General features: G+C 40.7%; 1 protein-coding gene across 1 annotated transcript in view; it reads right to left on the bottom strand.

Annotated features, from left to right (window-relative positions):
- LOC148364506 (arf-GAP with GTPase, ANK repeat and PH domain-containing protein 1-like) overlaps positions 1 to 11,171 on the bottom strand; it is a 57,064-nt gene extending 45,893 nt beyond the window's left edge. The window contains exons 1-3 of the mRNA XM_088338611.1: positions 10,620 to 11,171; positions 8,358 to 9,497; positions 1,294 to 1,352 (exon numbers count right to left, since the gene is read on the bottom strand). Of these exons, the coding sequence (XP_088194737.1) occupies positions 1,294 to 1,352; positions 8,358 to 9,426 (1,128 nt within the window). The 5' untranslated portion in view covers positions 9,427 to 9,497; positions 10,620 to 11,171. The remainder of the gene's footprint in view (positions 1 to 1,293; positions 1,353 to 8,357; positions 9,498 to 10,619) is intronic.
- Between the last annotated feature and the right edge of the window lie 1,884 nt (positions 11,172 to 13,055).

The raw sequence follows: 13,055 nt of genomic DNA, 5'->3' as shown, positions 1-13,055 counted from the left end.
GCCCAGCGCGGTCTGCACTAAAGGTAAATACCTTGGTCTACTACTTTACAGTATTTTGTAACATCTTTACAAAATAACTTTGCTTTCACCTTGCTTTGAAACCAGTATTTAGGACGAACATGACAATCAAAATGAGCCTCAACGCTCTTAAGTAACTGCGAGAGGGAAACGATATTTAGGTGGTATTATTTATATTTATATGGGACACAGGTTCTGGCACTATTATCATAATTTCATAGATTTGATCAAATCATCAAACATCACACAGTGAAATAAAATGTGCGAAAGAATTAGCTTCGGCCTGGAGCGCGTGTTTGGCACTTTTGTTGAATTTTGTCTTAAATATATGGTGTGACTTTATTTTGTTTATTTTTCATTGCTTTTTGGGTCAAAAAGGTTCCCAATCCAGATTTATGGAATTATTAAAATGATGGCTTTAAAATATAAACATACTATAAGTATTTACATAAGTATACGAAAGAAAATTGATATATTAAGTTTCTTTGGGTATAATACTCTATGTTGTAGGAGTCACTAGTGATAGGCCACTATAATAAGTTTGAAACGTCATGTCTTTGTTTTCTAATTTCATACCTGTCAACATGTTCATTTTTGCCGTAGAAAGTACGTTTATTATGCATTTTAAGACGTGTACGACGTACAAGAAAATCTGTAAGGAAAAACGCAAATTTGTCAATTATGGGTACCATCCGGTATTCACCGACTATCACGAAACGGCAAATCAATCAAGTCAAACGAGTTTGTCTTGGTAGCCTCTATCTCGGTATCGTTTTTTTCCCTTGCAAACAAAGCGAGCGGTTTGATGCTACTGTGCGCATGCGTCTGACGCCTGGGGATTTCCTATCATGCATCATTCCGTGGTAGTTGTGTAGTGAAAGGAAGTCCGTCTCTTTTTAGAGAAGCGGCTTTTTTGGCTAAACTCATTAATGAGAGCCGGCTCTCAAGCGGCTCACTTGCTTTGATGCATTATATTACGAATTATGATGTTGTATAAAGAACTTAAGAAAAAAAGGAGCAAATGAGGAGCCCTGGAGGTTGACAGGTATGTAATTTTCCTTCGTGGGGTAACTGTGCCGTTTTCTTGTTTTAATTTTGAATATGTCGTCCCTGCAATTCTACCCCTTTTGGGCAAATGTACACCTTCTGTATTGCATTGTACAGCAGGTTTTGTGATAATAATTTGTTTACTTTGTTTCATTATGATTGTTTTTAGTGTGTGTGTGTGTGGGCTGTGCCTAAATAAAAAGCCACTAACAAATTAGATCAACTTACCAGGTGAAGTTCTTGTACCGTTTGAGTAATGGTCCACTCCTGACTGCTAGTGCAGGGAGCTAGAGCAAAAACAAGAGCGCAGTTAATCAATATGGCGTCAACATAATGTGGCGGTTTTGGTGGCTAAACAAACAGGAAGCATGTTGGAAAATCACTCCTGGTCTTTGCTTCTTCTCATGAGAGAGACAACACGACGACGGAGCATCCCATTTAAATGTCATGCCGCTGATTTGAAATTTTTTCCGCATTTGACGTGTTGTCCTGGAGACGTTGTCCATCACGGAGGTTTTCAAAGAGCGAGCCAGGTATCTCCCTCTCGGCGAGCATAAAACGGACAATATCTCCCTGACTCGCTATTCTCCCATATAGACGCTCCAAATGGCACATTCGAGGTGATATTCTTGTTATACTACTGTGTTTATTAGGACATAAAAACAAAATAGGACAATAATTTAAAAAAACAAACCCTCTTAGTCTTTAAAGTCTCTCACGTGTACTTTTCAACAAATCTAGAAGGAAAACATCTTAGTGAAATATGATTTAACAAATAAATAGTAATTCAGACTTTATGATCATTATCACTAATCAATACTTCAAAAGCAATCTTTCATGGGTTGGTAGGTAAGTTAGGTAACTAGGTAGTGATGAGTTTATTTTGTTAATATTGGACACATGCGAAGTAGATCGCCAGTTCATTATTTTGACTATTCTGCACTTTTTATATCACTGTTAGCCAATAATTTTGATGTTGTTTAATTTCCACACTCTTTAGGGTGGATCTGCTTTCATAATCGAATAGTTTTATCCAAAAGAAAAGGCTCAGGGGATGAATTTTATGACTAGTTGGAATTTCTTTTCTGGGGTTATTGCGCTCTCCTGTTCTACTTGCATGATCAAAATGATGGTTTCACTCCTTATTTGTAGTATCTTCTACACTAAAAACTGATCAAACTAAGTCAAGTCAACTCAAATTTATTTATATAGCCCTTAATCACGAAAATTTCTCAAAGGACTGCTCAGGATTACAATGACACAATTACCTGATCTTAAACCAACATGCGGGCAAGGAACAACTCAAAACCTCAGCGTGAGGAAAAAGAAAAACCCTGAGAAGGGACCTCACAAGTGGTAATCCCACTTTCAGGATGACGAGGGTGAATTACATTTTAACTATAAAAAACTATTAAAAATACATAGCTATCATCAGTAAAAATCTTCAGTAAAATAACACACTTTATTTCAAAGCGCTTGACAGGGCACCATACTGTATATCATAATATGTTTTTTTCCATTTCCGGATGTCACATTGATGTTATGCATTGAAGTTTATTGTTTGAATGAAGAAAAAAACTTGAAAACGGATGTATTAGATTAGGATTCAGGCTAAAGTTTAGTAGTTGAAACAATAAAAAAAAAGAAAATAGAGAGCTGTACTTATCAATTTGTTTATTTATTTATTTCTTTTTACCATTTTCAACAGGTTGTTTGGCTAGAGATTTTCTTATTTAAAAACAAATGTTAGGAAACCTTGCTTTAATGGATTGAAAGACAGATGATAACAATGCATCTCTAAACTATTTCATAGAATTAATGAAAACAAACCAGATTTCCTTTTTATCTCAAACTACTTGATCATCAATCCGATTCCATTTGAAAGGTTCCAGACAAAAAACATTATGAAGTAAAGCCGTGGTTGTGAAGGAGCGGTCACCAACAAATAATAGCTAAGACTTAGCCTTTTAATCTGTTTTTTTTTACTCCACAGTATGTACCATCCTAACCCTGCTTCAGGGTCGAACATTAACGTAACCATGGAAACCACCCTTAGTCTGCATGACTCAGTCTGTTTACAGACACACGCGTTCACAGACGATTCTCCTCTTTTGTAGAACCGTTCGAAATCTGTTTTAAAAACCTTCCCCGATTCTCCATCTTTAGGCAATCCCCTCGATCACCGACAACCAAATAACAATTCTCACAGCTGGCTGTTGCTATGGCAACTCCTCTTTTCCAGAAGCCTCCCTACAATGAATGGCCTTTCCCGGTGGCGGCGACATGTAAGAAGCAGAAACGGCCTGCGTACAATTCAGAACATCAATCGATTTGTGTTACCTGAAACTAAAATGGCAAAAGAAAATAAAGTGAAGCAAAAAAAGACTTCGGTTTCTGATTGTGGACTTCGTGAGTGTGAATGATGATGACGGGGCGGCACGGAGTAGGAAGTGGTAGCTCGTCCCGGGCATGAACACGGCTCTGTGTCTCCCTGGCTTTAAATATTCATGTCCCACTTACTCCTGACAAATTATTCAGTGCTCGCTCCGATACCACAATCGCCGTCATAGACAACTTCCTTTGCTTTATAGCTTCATTAAATTAAAAAAAACAAAAAACAAAGAATGAATGCTGTTCTTTATTTTCTACAGCGCCTAGCAAAAGTATTGAACCACCTAAGAAGTGTTTGTCATTTTGCCACATTTCAGCCTTAAACCTATTGCTAAAAAAAATAGAAAAACATTTTCTAAGATGACAAACAACTGAGACACAATTGTGATGTGGAATTAAATTATTTCAACTCTTTATGTTATCTTTGCAACGAAAAAAAAACAAAAGGTTTTGCAAAAACATTGGCCCCTGTTCTTTCAGTTCACCCAACTTACTCAATGAGTTCCCTGATGACTTCTGAATGATCTAATTTTGACCTAAATAACTAACAATGATAGACAGTTCTTTAAATGTCAGTTTAAATGCACGTGTTCTGTGATGCTCTCAGAGGTCTGTCAAAGCAGACACCGGAGCACAGACTTTATGAAGACCAAAGAACACACCAGGCAGGTCCGGAAAAAAGTTGTGGAAAAGTTCAAAGCAGGAATAGGCTACAAGAAGATTTTTCTAACTCTTAACACTCCTCCTAAAGTACCATGCAAGCAATAATACCAAAATGGAGAGGGCATAAAACCACTGCAAACCTACCAAGACCAGGCCGTCCTTCTAAACGTTTAGCTCAAACAAGAAGAAAACTAATCAGAGAAGCAACCAAAAGGCACATTATCACATTAAATGACCTGAAGGCATATACAGCTGAGGAAGGACAATCTAGATAGATAGATAGATAGATAGATAGATAGATACTTTATTCATCCCCGAAGGGAAATTCACTTTTCCAGCAGCATCCCTAAGCTGAGAACAATCGAAAATAACTGAGAACAATCGAAAATAACACGGGAGCTGCTGGAGTGGCTGCCATAATCTGTGCATAAGACAACTATTCGGTCTGCACAAATCTGCCCATAGTGAATAGTGGCAAGAAGAAAGCTCTTTCTGGAAATATACCATAAAAAGGCCCGTTTGCCGTTTGCAAAAAGTCACAAATAGCATATTAAACAAGGTGTTTTGTCAGATGACACGAAAATTGAACATTTTGGGCTGAATGCAAAGCAGTACAATTGGCGTAAGAATAACACTGCACATAAGCCTGAAAACACCACCCCAACTGTCAAACATGGTGGTGACAGCATCTTGCTCTGGGGTTATTTTTCTTCATCGGGGACTGAGAAGATTGTTGGAGTTAATAAATAGAGAGCAATTCTGGCAGGAAAAACCTGTTGAAGTCAACAAAGGACCTGAGGTTCACCTTCCAACAGGACAACTACCCTAAACATAAAGCAAAGTCTACAACGGCATGGTTTAAAACTAACAATATACGGATGTTAAAATGGCCAAGTCAAAGTCCAGACCTCAACCTTATACATCATTTGTGGAAAGATCTGAAAAATGCACAAACAATCACCATCAAACCTTAAGGAACTTGAGCTATTTTGTAAGGAAAAATCGCCAAACATTTCGGTTTCAAGATGTGCAAAACTTATAGGAACATACCCCAAAAGACTTGCGGCTGTTATCGCAGCAAAGGGAAGTTGTACAAAATATTTACTCAATCATTTTGATATGTCAACTTTTCAAGTTTTTTGTTTGCACAATGTAAAATGTTTTTATGATTGTGTCTGATTCTTAGAAAATGTTTTGAGTTTTTTTTTAATCTATAATATGAAATATGGATGTATCTCGAAAAGCTCTTGGGGGCCAATACTTTTGCAAGGCCCTGCAATCCAAAGGTCGGCAAACTTTTTGAGTCTTGGGTTGGAATTCAATTTGCTTGTATTGTTTAATATTTAGCTTTAATTCTGAAAAGAAAAAATAAGTACTACAGAAATGCTATAAAATACTAGTGCAGTAATATCTTAATACAAAATACAAGTACAGAAATACTACGACAATAATACCGCAAGATACTACGAAAACACTACAGAAATACTAAATGATTAAATGTCAAATTAAATGCTCAAAACAGGGACCTAAGATATATTTTTTTGCTTTAATTATGAAAAGAAAGAAAAAATACTCAGGAAATGCTACCAAAATACTAGTACAGTAAAACTATAATACAAAAATACTATTTCAGAAATGACTACTACAATAATACTACAAATACAATACTATAGAAATACTACATAAATACTACAAATATTCTGCTGTCATGTAACTACATAAATATAATGAAATACTACAAGAATACAACTATTAGAGAACGACTGAAATACTACAAAATTGCTACAGAAATACTGCAAAACTAAATGGCAAATTAAATGCTTAAAAACAGAAACAAAATAAATTATTTTGCTTTACTTCTGAGCGTTTCAAAACCAATTTGGTGAAACTAATCTTTTTAAAAACAAATATAAAGAAATATCGTATGTAGATGTTTGCATAGTCCTCGATGCAAACGAGAGAGACTGGATATTGCCTCCCAGGCCAATTTTTTTACCCCAATGTGGCACAAGTCTCCAAAAGTCTGCCCACGCTGGAATGGATTTATTTGCTGTGAAGCTGTTTGTTCTAAAAAGGCGCACTCGAGGCCCACGGAGATATTTAGCCGATTATTAATTCAACAAGGTACACATCAGGGTCAGTTGCCAACAGGATGCAATTAGCAATGAATACCAATTAGAAAAAAAACCTTAAAAGGTCCTACTGTGTTGGGAAACTCTTGCCAGAAATGTTTCTCTTTTTTACAGTTTTTCCGTGCCGGAGCAGGTGTAAAATGTCAACACAAATGCCACTATTATGTTCCTGAGATAAATCAGAGTGTCCTATTGACACCGAATACATTTCAAGCCATCTCTCAGACTTTTCTTTATTCCAAAAGGTTGAAGAACTGATCTTTATTCTATCCACCTTATCTGGAATAAACAGAGGTGGCCAAACTTGTTTTTGAAATACTGTAATCCCTTCACCACTTCATGCTTCATAGTGCTAGGCCTTCACGCGTCGCGGGTTGAAAAATATTTCGTGATCCATTATCCCTGATCACTATCGCTGCAAGCGAGGCTGGCAGAGTGTATTTTTGTCAGGCTTGCCCCTCTTTCTTTGCCGTTCTGACCACCAAAATTTAACTGCGCTAGTGCGGCTGTGATCCATTATCCCCGTTTGCAAATTCCTGCGAGCGGGAACCGGCAGATGGCATTTTTGTCAGGAGGTGGGCCGGACTGGCACTAAAGTTAAATGTACAGTTGTGGCTGTAATCCATTATCCTCAGCTGACTTTTTCTGAAAGCAAGGGCAGGCAACGACCAGTTTTTTCCCGGTTTGGGCCGTTTTAGCATACCATTGTGGTCAGCTAAAATAAACTCCACTGTCGTCTGTGATCTATAATTCCTAGTTTACTATTTCTGAGAGCAGGGCTGGCAGAGCGCATGCTATTGTGACCAGCCTAAATCAAACTGCACTGTTTTGAACACGATCCATTATTCCATGTCAACAATTGCCCAGAGCAGGTGCTGGAAGAGTGGATTTTTTTTTCAGTTTGAGCCATTGAAGCGTGCCATTGTGTTCTGCCTAAAATGAACTGCACTGTTTTGGCTACGACCCATTATGCCCCGTTGACTATTGCTGTGAGCAGGGGCAGAAGAGCACATTTTTTTTCTCGGTTCGGGTCACTGAAGAGTGCTATTGTGACCCGGCCAACGAGGTATCACTCCAGAATGTCTTATTTCTAATTATTCAATGTTGTTAATTTGCTGTATGTTTGGTTAAACTAAATAAGTTAAATTGTTTTATATGACAAAATACAACCTGATTTACGCATTTAAATATTTAAGTAATTGTTTAGGTACACATTGTTATTAATATTTTGGGTATCTATGGTTGTTGAGGTACAGGTTTTATTCATATTTTTGGGATTTTGGAATATCTCATCTCATCAGCCGTACCGCTTATCCTCATTAGGGTCGCGGGGGGGCTGGAGCCCATCCCAGCCATCTCCGGGCAATGGGCAGGGGACACCCTGAACTGGTTGCCAGCCAATCGCAGGGCACACAGGGACAGACAACTCATTCGCTCATTCAAACCTAGGGACAATTTGGACCGGCCAATTCACCTGAAATGCATGTTTTTGGAACGTGGGAGGAAACCGGAGTGCCCGGAGGAAACCCACGCAAGCACGGGGAGAACATACAAACTCCGCACAGGAAGTCTGGAGCTGGATTTGAACCCACAACAGGTTCCCATGACATGAACTGTGCCGCACAAGCGCTAACCACTGCGCCGCCGTGCTGCCCGGATTTTGGAATATGTAGGTATGTATTAAAATAAATGCCAATATTTAAGACGGGGAAAAGGCTTTGGTATTCGAACAGTTCGGTGTTTAACACCAATTCCATACCGAGGTATCATTGTAATCGTGAAAATTAATGTCTTGTAAGGCAATGTCCCTAATAATTATACCATTACATTTGCTAAGAATCAGGTAGAGGTTGCAACATCTATAAATAGCCCGACTCTTTGCTCAGTTGAATTCAGGAAGGTAAGATCAAGATAACTTTGTGCTCATTTTGCTTTCAGGAAATGGTTCAACTCGCCGTAGCATCATTGTGTCAGTGACTGCAGAAGGCAGCCACACTGTGTGAAATAATGGGCCAATTAGAAGGCCAACCCATATGTTAAGAGTACATAGAGCCCGCCATAGATCTCTGTCACGCTCTTATGGGGATGAATCAATTGAGAACTTACCCTCTTCTTCACTGGAGCCCCTTTCCACAGCGGGATACAACGTGGGTGCGGCGCTGACATTCGGGGGCACAGCTGCACTTTTGGAGAAAATCCCACTAATGAACTTAAGCATCTTGCGGTCACGGGCGGGGGCCCTCTGGACGGTCCCCGATTGCCCGTCTTTGGAGGGGAAGTGCAGGTCGCTGTTATCCAGGGTGCGACTGACAGCTTTGCGCTGAGGTCGGTTTACGTCGCAGGTCACCGGCGTCACCAAGGAAACCTTGAATCGGTCCTCGTGGGAGTTCTCCCTGTTCATGATTCCCGAATATCCTCCGCTGAGGGGAGCCGCCGGACGGATGAGCGTCCCCCGCCCGTCGCTGTCAGCCCAAGAGGCCCGATAAGGCCCTAGGGTGGCGGTCGCCATCAAGGGGGGCTGCTCCCCGACACGGTTTTCCCTCCTTTCCAAGGTTTTTGCCGAGTGATACAATCCGGCGTTAGCTTCCCTCCAACCTGCCGAGTTGGCCCCTCCATGGGACCTCATAAGGACATCGGGGCGCTGGCCAACTGGAGGCGGCACCGAAAAGGGCAAGCTGCACCGGGAGCGACTGTTGAGCTCGACCCCATTCTCGCCCTTTAGAAATAGCTTGGGGGGCTCCCGGTAGAGTTCCGTTTTGGGGCGCGAAGCCTCGCTTCGGGGTCCCTCCCGGCGTATAGTGGTCTCAAACCCGCTGCCGCTGCTATATACTTTCACCATTTGCCTCAAGTGGGGGTGGACAACAAGTGGGTCCTTACCCTTAGCAACAGGGATCAGATCTTTCTGCTCTTTCGACTCCTCTTTCCTCCACTTCTCCTCTAGACTCCCACATTTGACGTGCACCTGCTCCTTTTGATCTACAACTTTATCCTGTGGATCGACGCTTGCTTCCTCCTCTTTCAGGCAAGGTCTCACCTCCTCCCTCACGACAGGGCTCCCTCCCCCCTCTTTCTCCACCTGCTTGGTGGCTACATCCTCTGGCAAAGCCTCAACCTTCACCAGAGTGAGGGAGATGAGATAGGTGGTACGTTTCTGTGGGTTGTCTGCTTGGCTCATTGGGACCGAACACCTCAGCACAGTGGCACTTTTTCCCGGACCAGGCCACGCTTGCAAACCTTGGAGGTCAACTGAGATAGAGACAAATGCCTTGGGTTAGACAGATGCATAGAATTTGACAATGTATATTTCCAAGCCTTATATCTGGGTGCTAAGTTTATTCTATTTTTAATTGGACTAGTTAGAATTGGAAAAGTTAGTCTTGAGCTGATCTGCCAGGTTGCTGTGGCTGTCCTTGTTCGGCACCTTCCCATCAACAAGCAATTTCCAATTTGAAACACATTGGCATCACACATTGGCGATACTAAAATACCGTCACTGTGTGGGTGGGCGGCCAAGACAATATAAGATTTGGGACTTATAAAGCAGACTTTTTTCGCAACTTACTGCCGTGGCTGTGTATTCAATCTTACTGGCATCCGGTAATGCTTATAATGCTGTGGTTAATCTATTGTTTGTTTGTTTCTGTAAATAAAAAGGGTGGGATTAATTTGTTTATTCTGTTTACATTGGACACCTGCAAATATTTCATAGGATACCAGTTTGTTATTTTAACTATTATTGCACACTGTTGTTTTTAACCCTTTGTTACTACTGGCCAATCATGTTAATGCTCGTTGATCTATTCTAGAAGTTAAAATGGTAGCCCTTTGCTTGAATCAGAAACAAAAATAGCTTTAAGCTTAAAAAAAATCTGCTATTATTTTTACTTGTTTTTCTAGTAAAATGGGAATTCTTTTCATTACTACGCCCCAAAAATTTTAAATGAACCTAAAAATATTTCAAATCAACCGATTGTCACATGCAAGATAATTTTGGCCAGTAAAACTTTTACTCAAATGAGAGAAATAACGTTAAAATAATTTGAAATAGATTTACATTGGTAGCATGATGGCCAATGTTCTTTAGCAGTATATGTATGGTTAATTTCTTGTTTTTATTTTTTATCTCATCTTTCTTCAAGTGCCTACACATGCCCCCAGGTGTACAGGTACCCTTATTTGAGAATCACTGCTCCAGACCGTTTTTGTTCCTTGCCCAATCCACATCACAGCCCTACTACTTGCACCCCCCAATTCATTTACCCGCACGTTGCATCCTCAACTCTTGTGCACAAATCTGACAGGTAGACAACCAGAAATATTCCTTTCATTCAAATACACTTTTCCCTCGAATAAAATTCTCTTCCTTACCGTCATCTTCTGCAAAAATGAAAGATTCCTTGGACGATCAATTGATATCAAACAGGTCATCAATTGCCGCTGACGACGGCAAGCTGATCAATCCAGGAGAATAAAAATGCAAAATGGGAAGGGGGAGGGGAAAATGAGAAATCATTCACTTGTCACAATGCTTCTTGCAGCTGGAGCCTTCATTCGACAATGTCATACGAGCAGGTATCCATAGTAGGACGGATGCTGAGGAAAAGCCCCATCTGTTGTTGCGAGCCCCCCACCCTTTAAAAAACGCAAAAAATCCTGCAGCCTGTGTATTGGTCTTCCGTAGGAACAGCTCCTCCCGGTCACAGCATCCTTTCCTCCGAGCGTTTCATCCAATTAGCAAGTCAATAAAATGTGTCTGTATGGGAGAGAACCGATGCCCCCTCCTCCTTTTTTCCTGCACCCCCTTTTTGGTTAGTCTCCTGTAGTCATGCAGCACAACTGGACTTACTGGCTCTAATGAGATGCGAATTGCGAGGCGTCTTGCTCATGTCCGATTTTTTTCAAGAGAGGAGAGGGGGGAGTCTCGCCTTTTTTCTAGTGCATCTGCCCCAGTGCTCTCTCACCTTCCCTTTCTCTCCTCTGTCCTTTCCAAAGCAATTTATGAGCAGCGCCTTCTCTCCCTGCCTGGCCGCGCACATACAAAAGAGGAGATGCAAAAGGATGAGAGTAATTAGCATATCTAGAATGGGTTTGACATTAAATTAAAAGAGGGAAGATTTAGAAGCAAGCGGAGAGGGAAGGGTTTAAATGAGCATCCTGGGAGGGTAAATGTCATAACACCGTAAAAGCTTAGCCATCTATTTTCTAAAACAGCAAAACGTGAAATAGAAAATATTTCTCTATTTCAAAAAGTGCATAGTATTTTGGGCTAAAAGATAATTTTAATTTCCATTTTTTTTAATCCATCCATCCATCATCTTCCACTTATTCAGGTTTGGGTCATGGGGGCAGCAGCCTCAGCAGGAAAGCCCAGACCTCCCCATCCTCAGCCCCTTTATCCAGCACATCTAAGGTGTTCCCAGGCCAGCCTAGAGATGTAGTCTCTACAGCGTGTTCTGGGTCCTCCACAGGGCCTCCTGCCAATGAGAAATACCCGCAACACCTCCTGAGGGAGGCAACCAAGAGGCATCCTTACCAGATGCCTGTACCACCAAGGCTGGCTTCTCTCAATGTGGAGGAGCAGCAGTTCTACACAGTGTCTCTTGGATGACCAAGCTTCTCACCCACTGAGAGAGAGGCTAGCCACCCTGTGGAAGAAACTCATTTCAGCCCCTTGTATCCGGGATCTTTTTCTGTCAATCAAGACCCACAGTTTGTGACCACAGGTGAGGGTAGGAATGTAGATCGACTTGTATATGGAGAGCTTTGCCTTTTGGCTTATCTCCTTCTTCAGAGCGACTGATCAGTCTGTTAATCACAGGTTTCATCCTACTTTCGCTCATGAACAAGAGCCCAAGATACTTGAACTCCTCCACTTGTGGCCTCTCATCTCAGACCTGGAAAGGGAACCATGGTCTCGGACTTTGAGGTGCTGTAAACCGATCGAGCGAAAGCTAAATATTACCACTTGAGGAAGCCAATAGCGCCACATAATCTTCAAAGAGCAGAGATGCAATACTGAAGTCCCCAAAGTGGACCCCTTACACACCGCGGCTGCACTTGTAAAATTCAGTCCACATGTTATGAACAGAATTGGTGACAAAGTGCAGCCTTGGCGGAGTCCAACGCACACTAAAAACAAATTCAACTTACTGCCGACAATGTGGACCAAGGAACACAGTTGAATGCCGTAGTCCAGAAAACACAAATACAGGATAAGAAAACTTTAGTGAACTGTCGAGGACCCTGCAGAGCTGGTCCAATGTTTCATGGCTCAGATGAAAACCACACTGCTCTTCCTAAATCAGATTCAAATTCTTGTTGGACCCTCCTCTAAAGTAACCCCTAATAGACCTGAACAGGGGGCGGAGAAGTGTAACTCTTATTTATCAAGTTTAGGAGTTTAAAGGGACAGTGTATTGATTAGCAGCTCCTATTGGTTAAAAACAGTATTGATTCGAATGATAAGCATTAGAATTAGAATTGATTTTATTGTCATTGATAAATGTTGGAAAAACAAACTAATTTGGATTTGAAATAACAAATAATAATAACAAATAATACCACTACGGGAAAAAATACTGAAAGTGAAAAGTTGATCATTGATTATTATTTTATCACTAATTTCTAAATGTACTTTTTGCAGTATATCAATATTTTTTGGATATGTTTAATTCACACTTTTTTTGCATCAGTACGGTTGATAAGCCTTTAGGTGTGTATTCAATATACCAACATCATTCCTTTTCACCTCACTGTCCGTTTTTTGGGGGGTCCTTAATATTGTAACAAACGTTACGCCAAAAT

Source organism: Urocampus carinirostris, chromosome 6 (assembly GCF_059441175.1).
Source record: "Urocampus carinirostris isolate Australia breed hairy pipefish chromosome 6, RoL_Ucar_1.0, whole genome shotgun sequence".
In the NCBI taxonomy this organism is placed as follows: Eukaryota; Metazoa; Chordata; class Actinopteri; order Syngnathiformes; family Syngnathidae; genus Urocampus; species Urocampus carinirostris.
The sequence above is the reverse complement of the archived record's forward strand: the minus strand, read 5'-3'. Positions and strand labels throughout refer to the sequence as shown.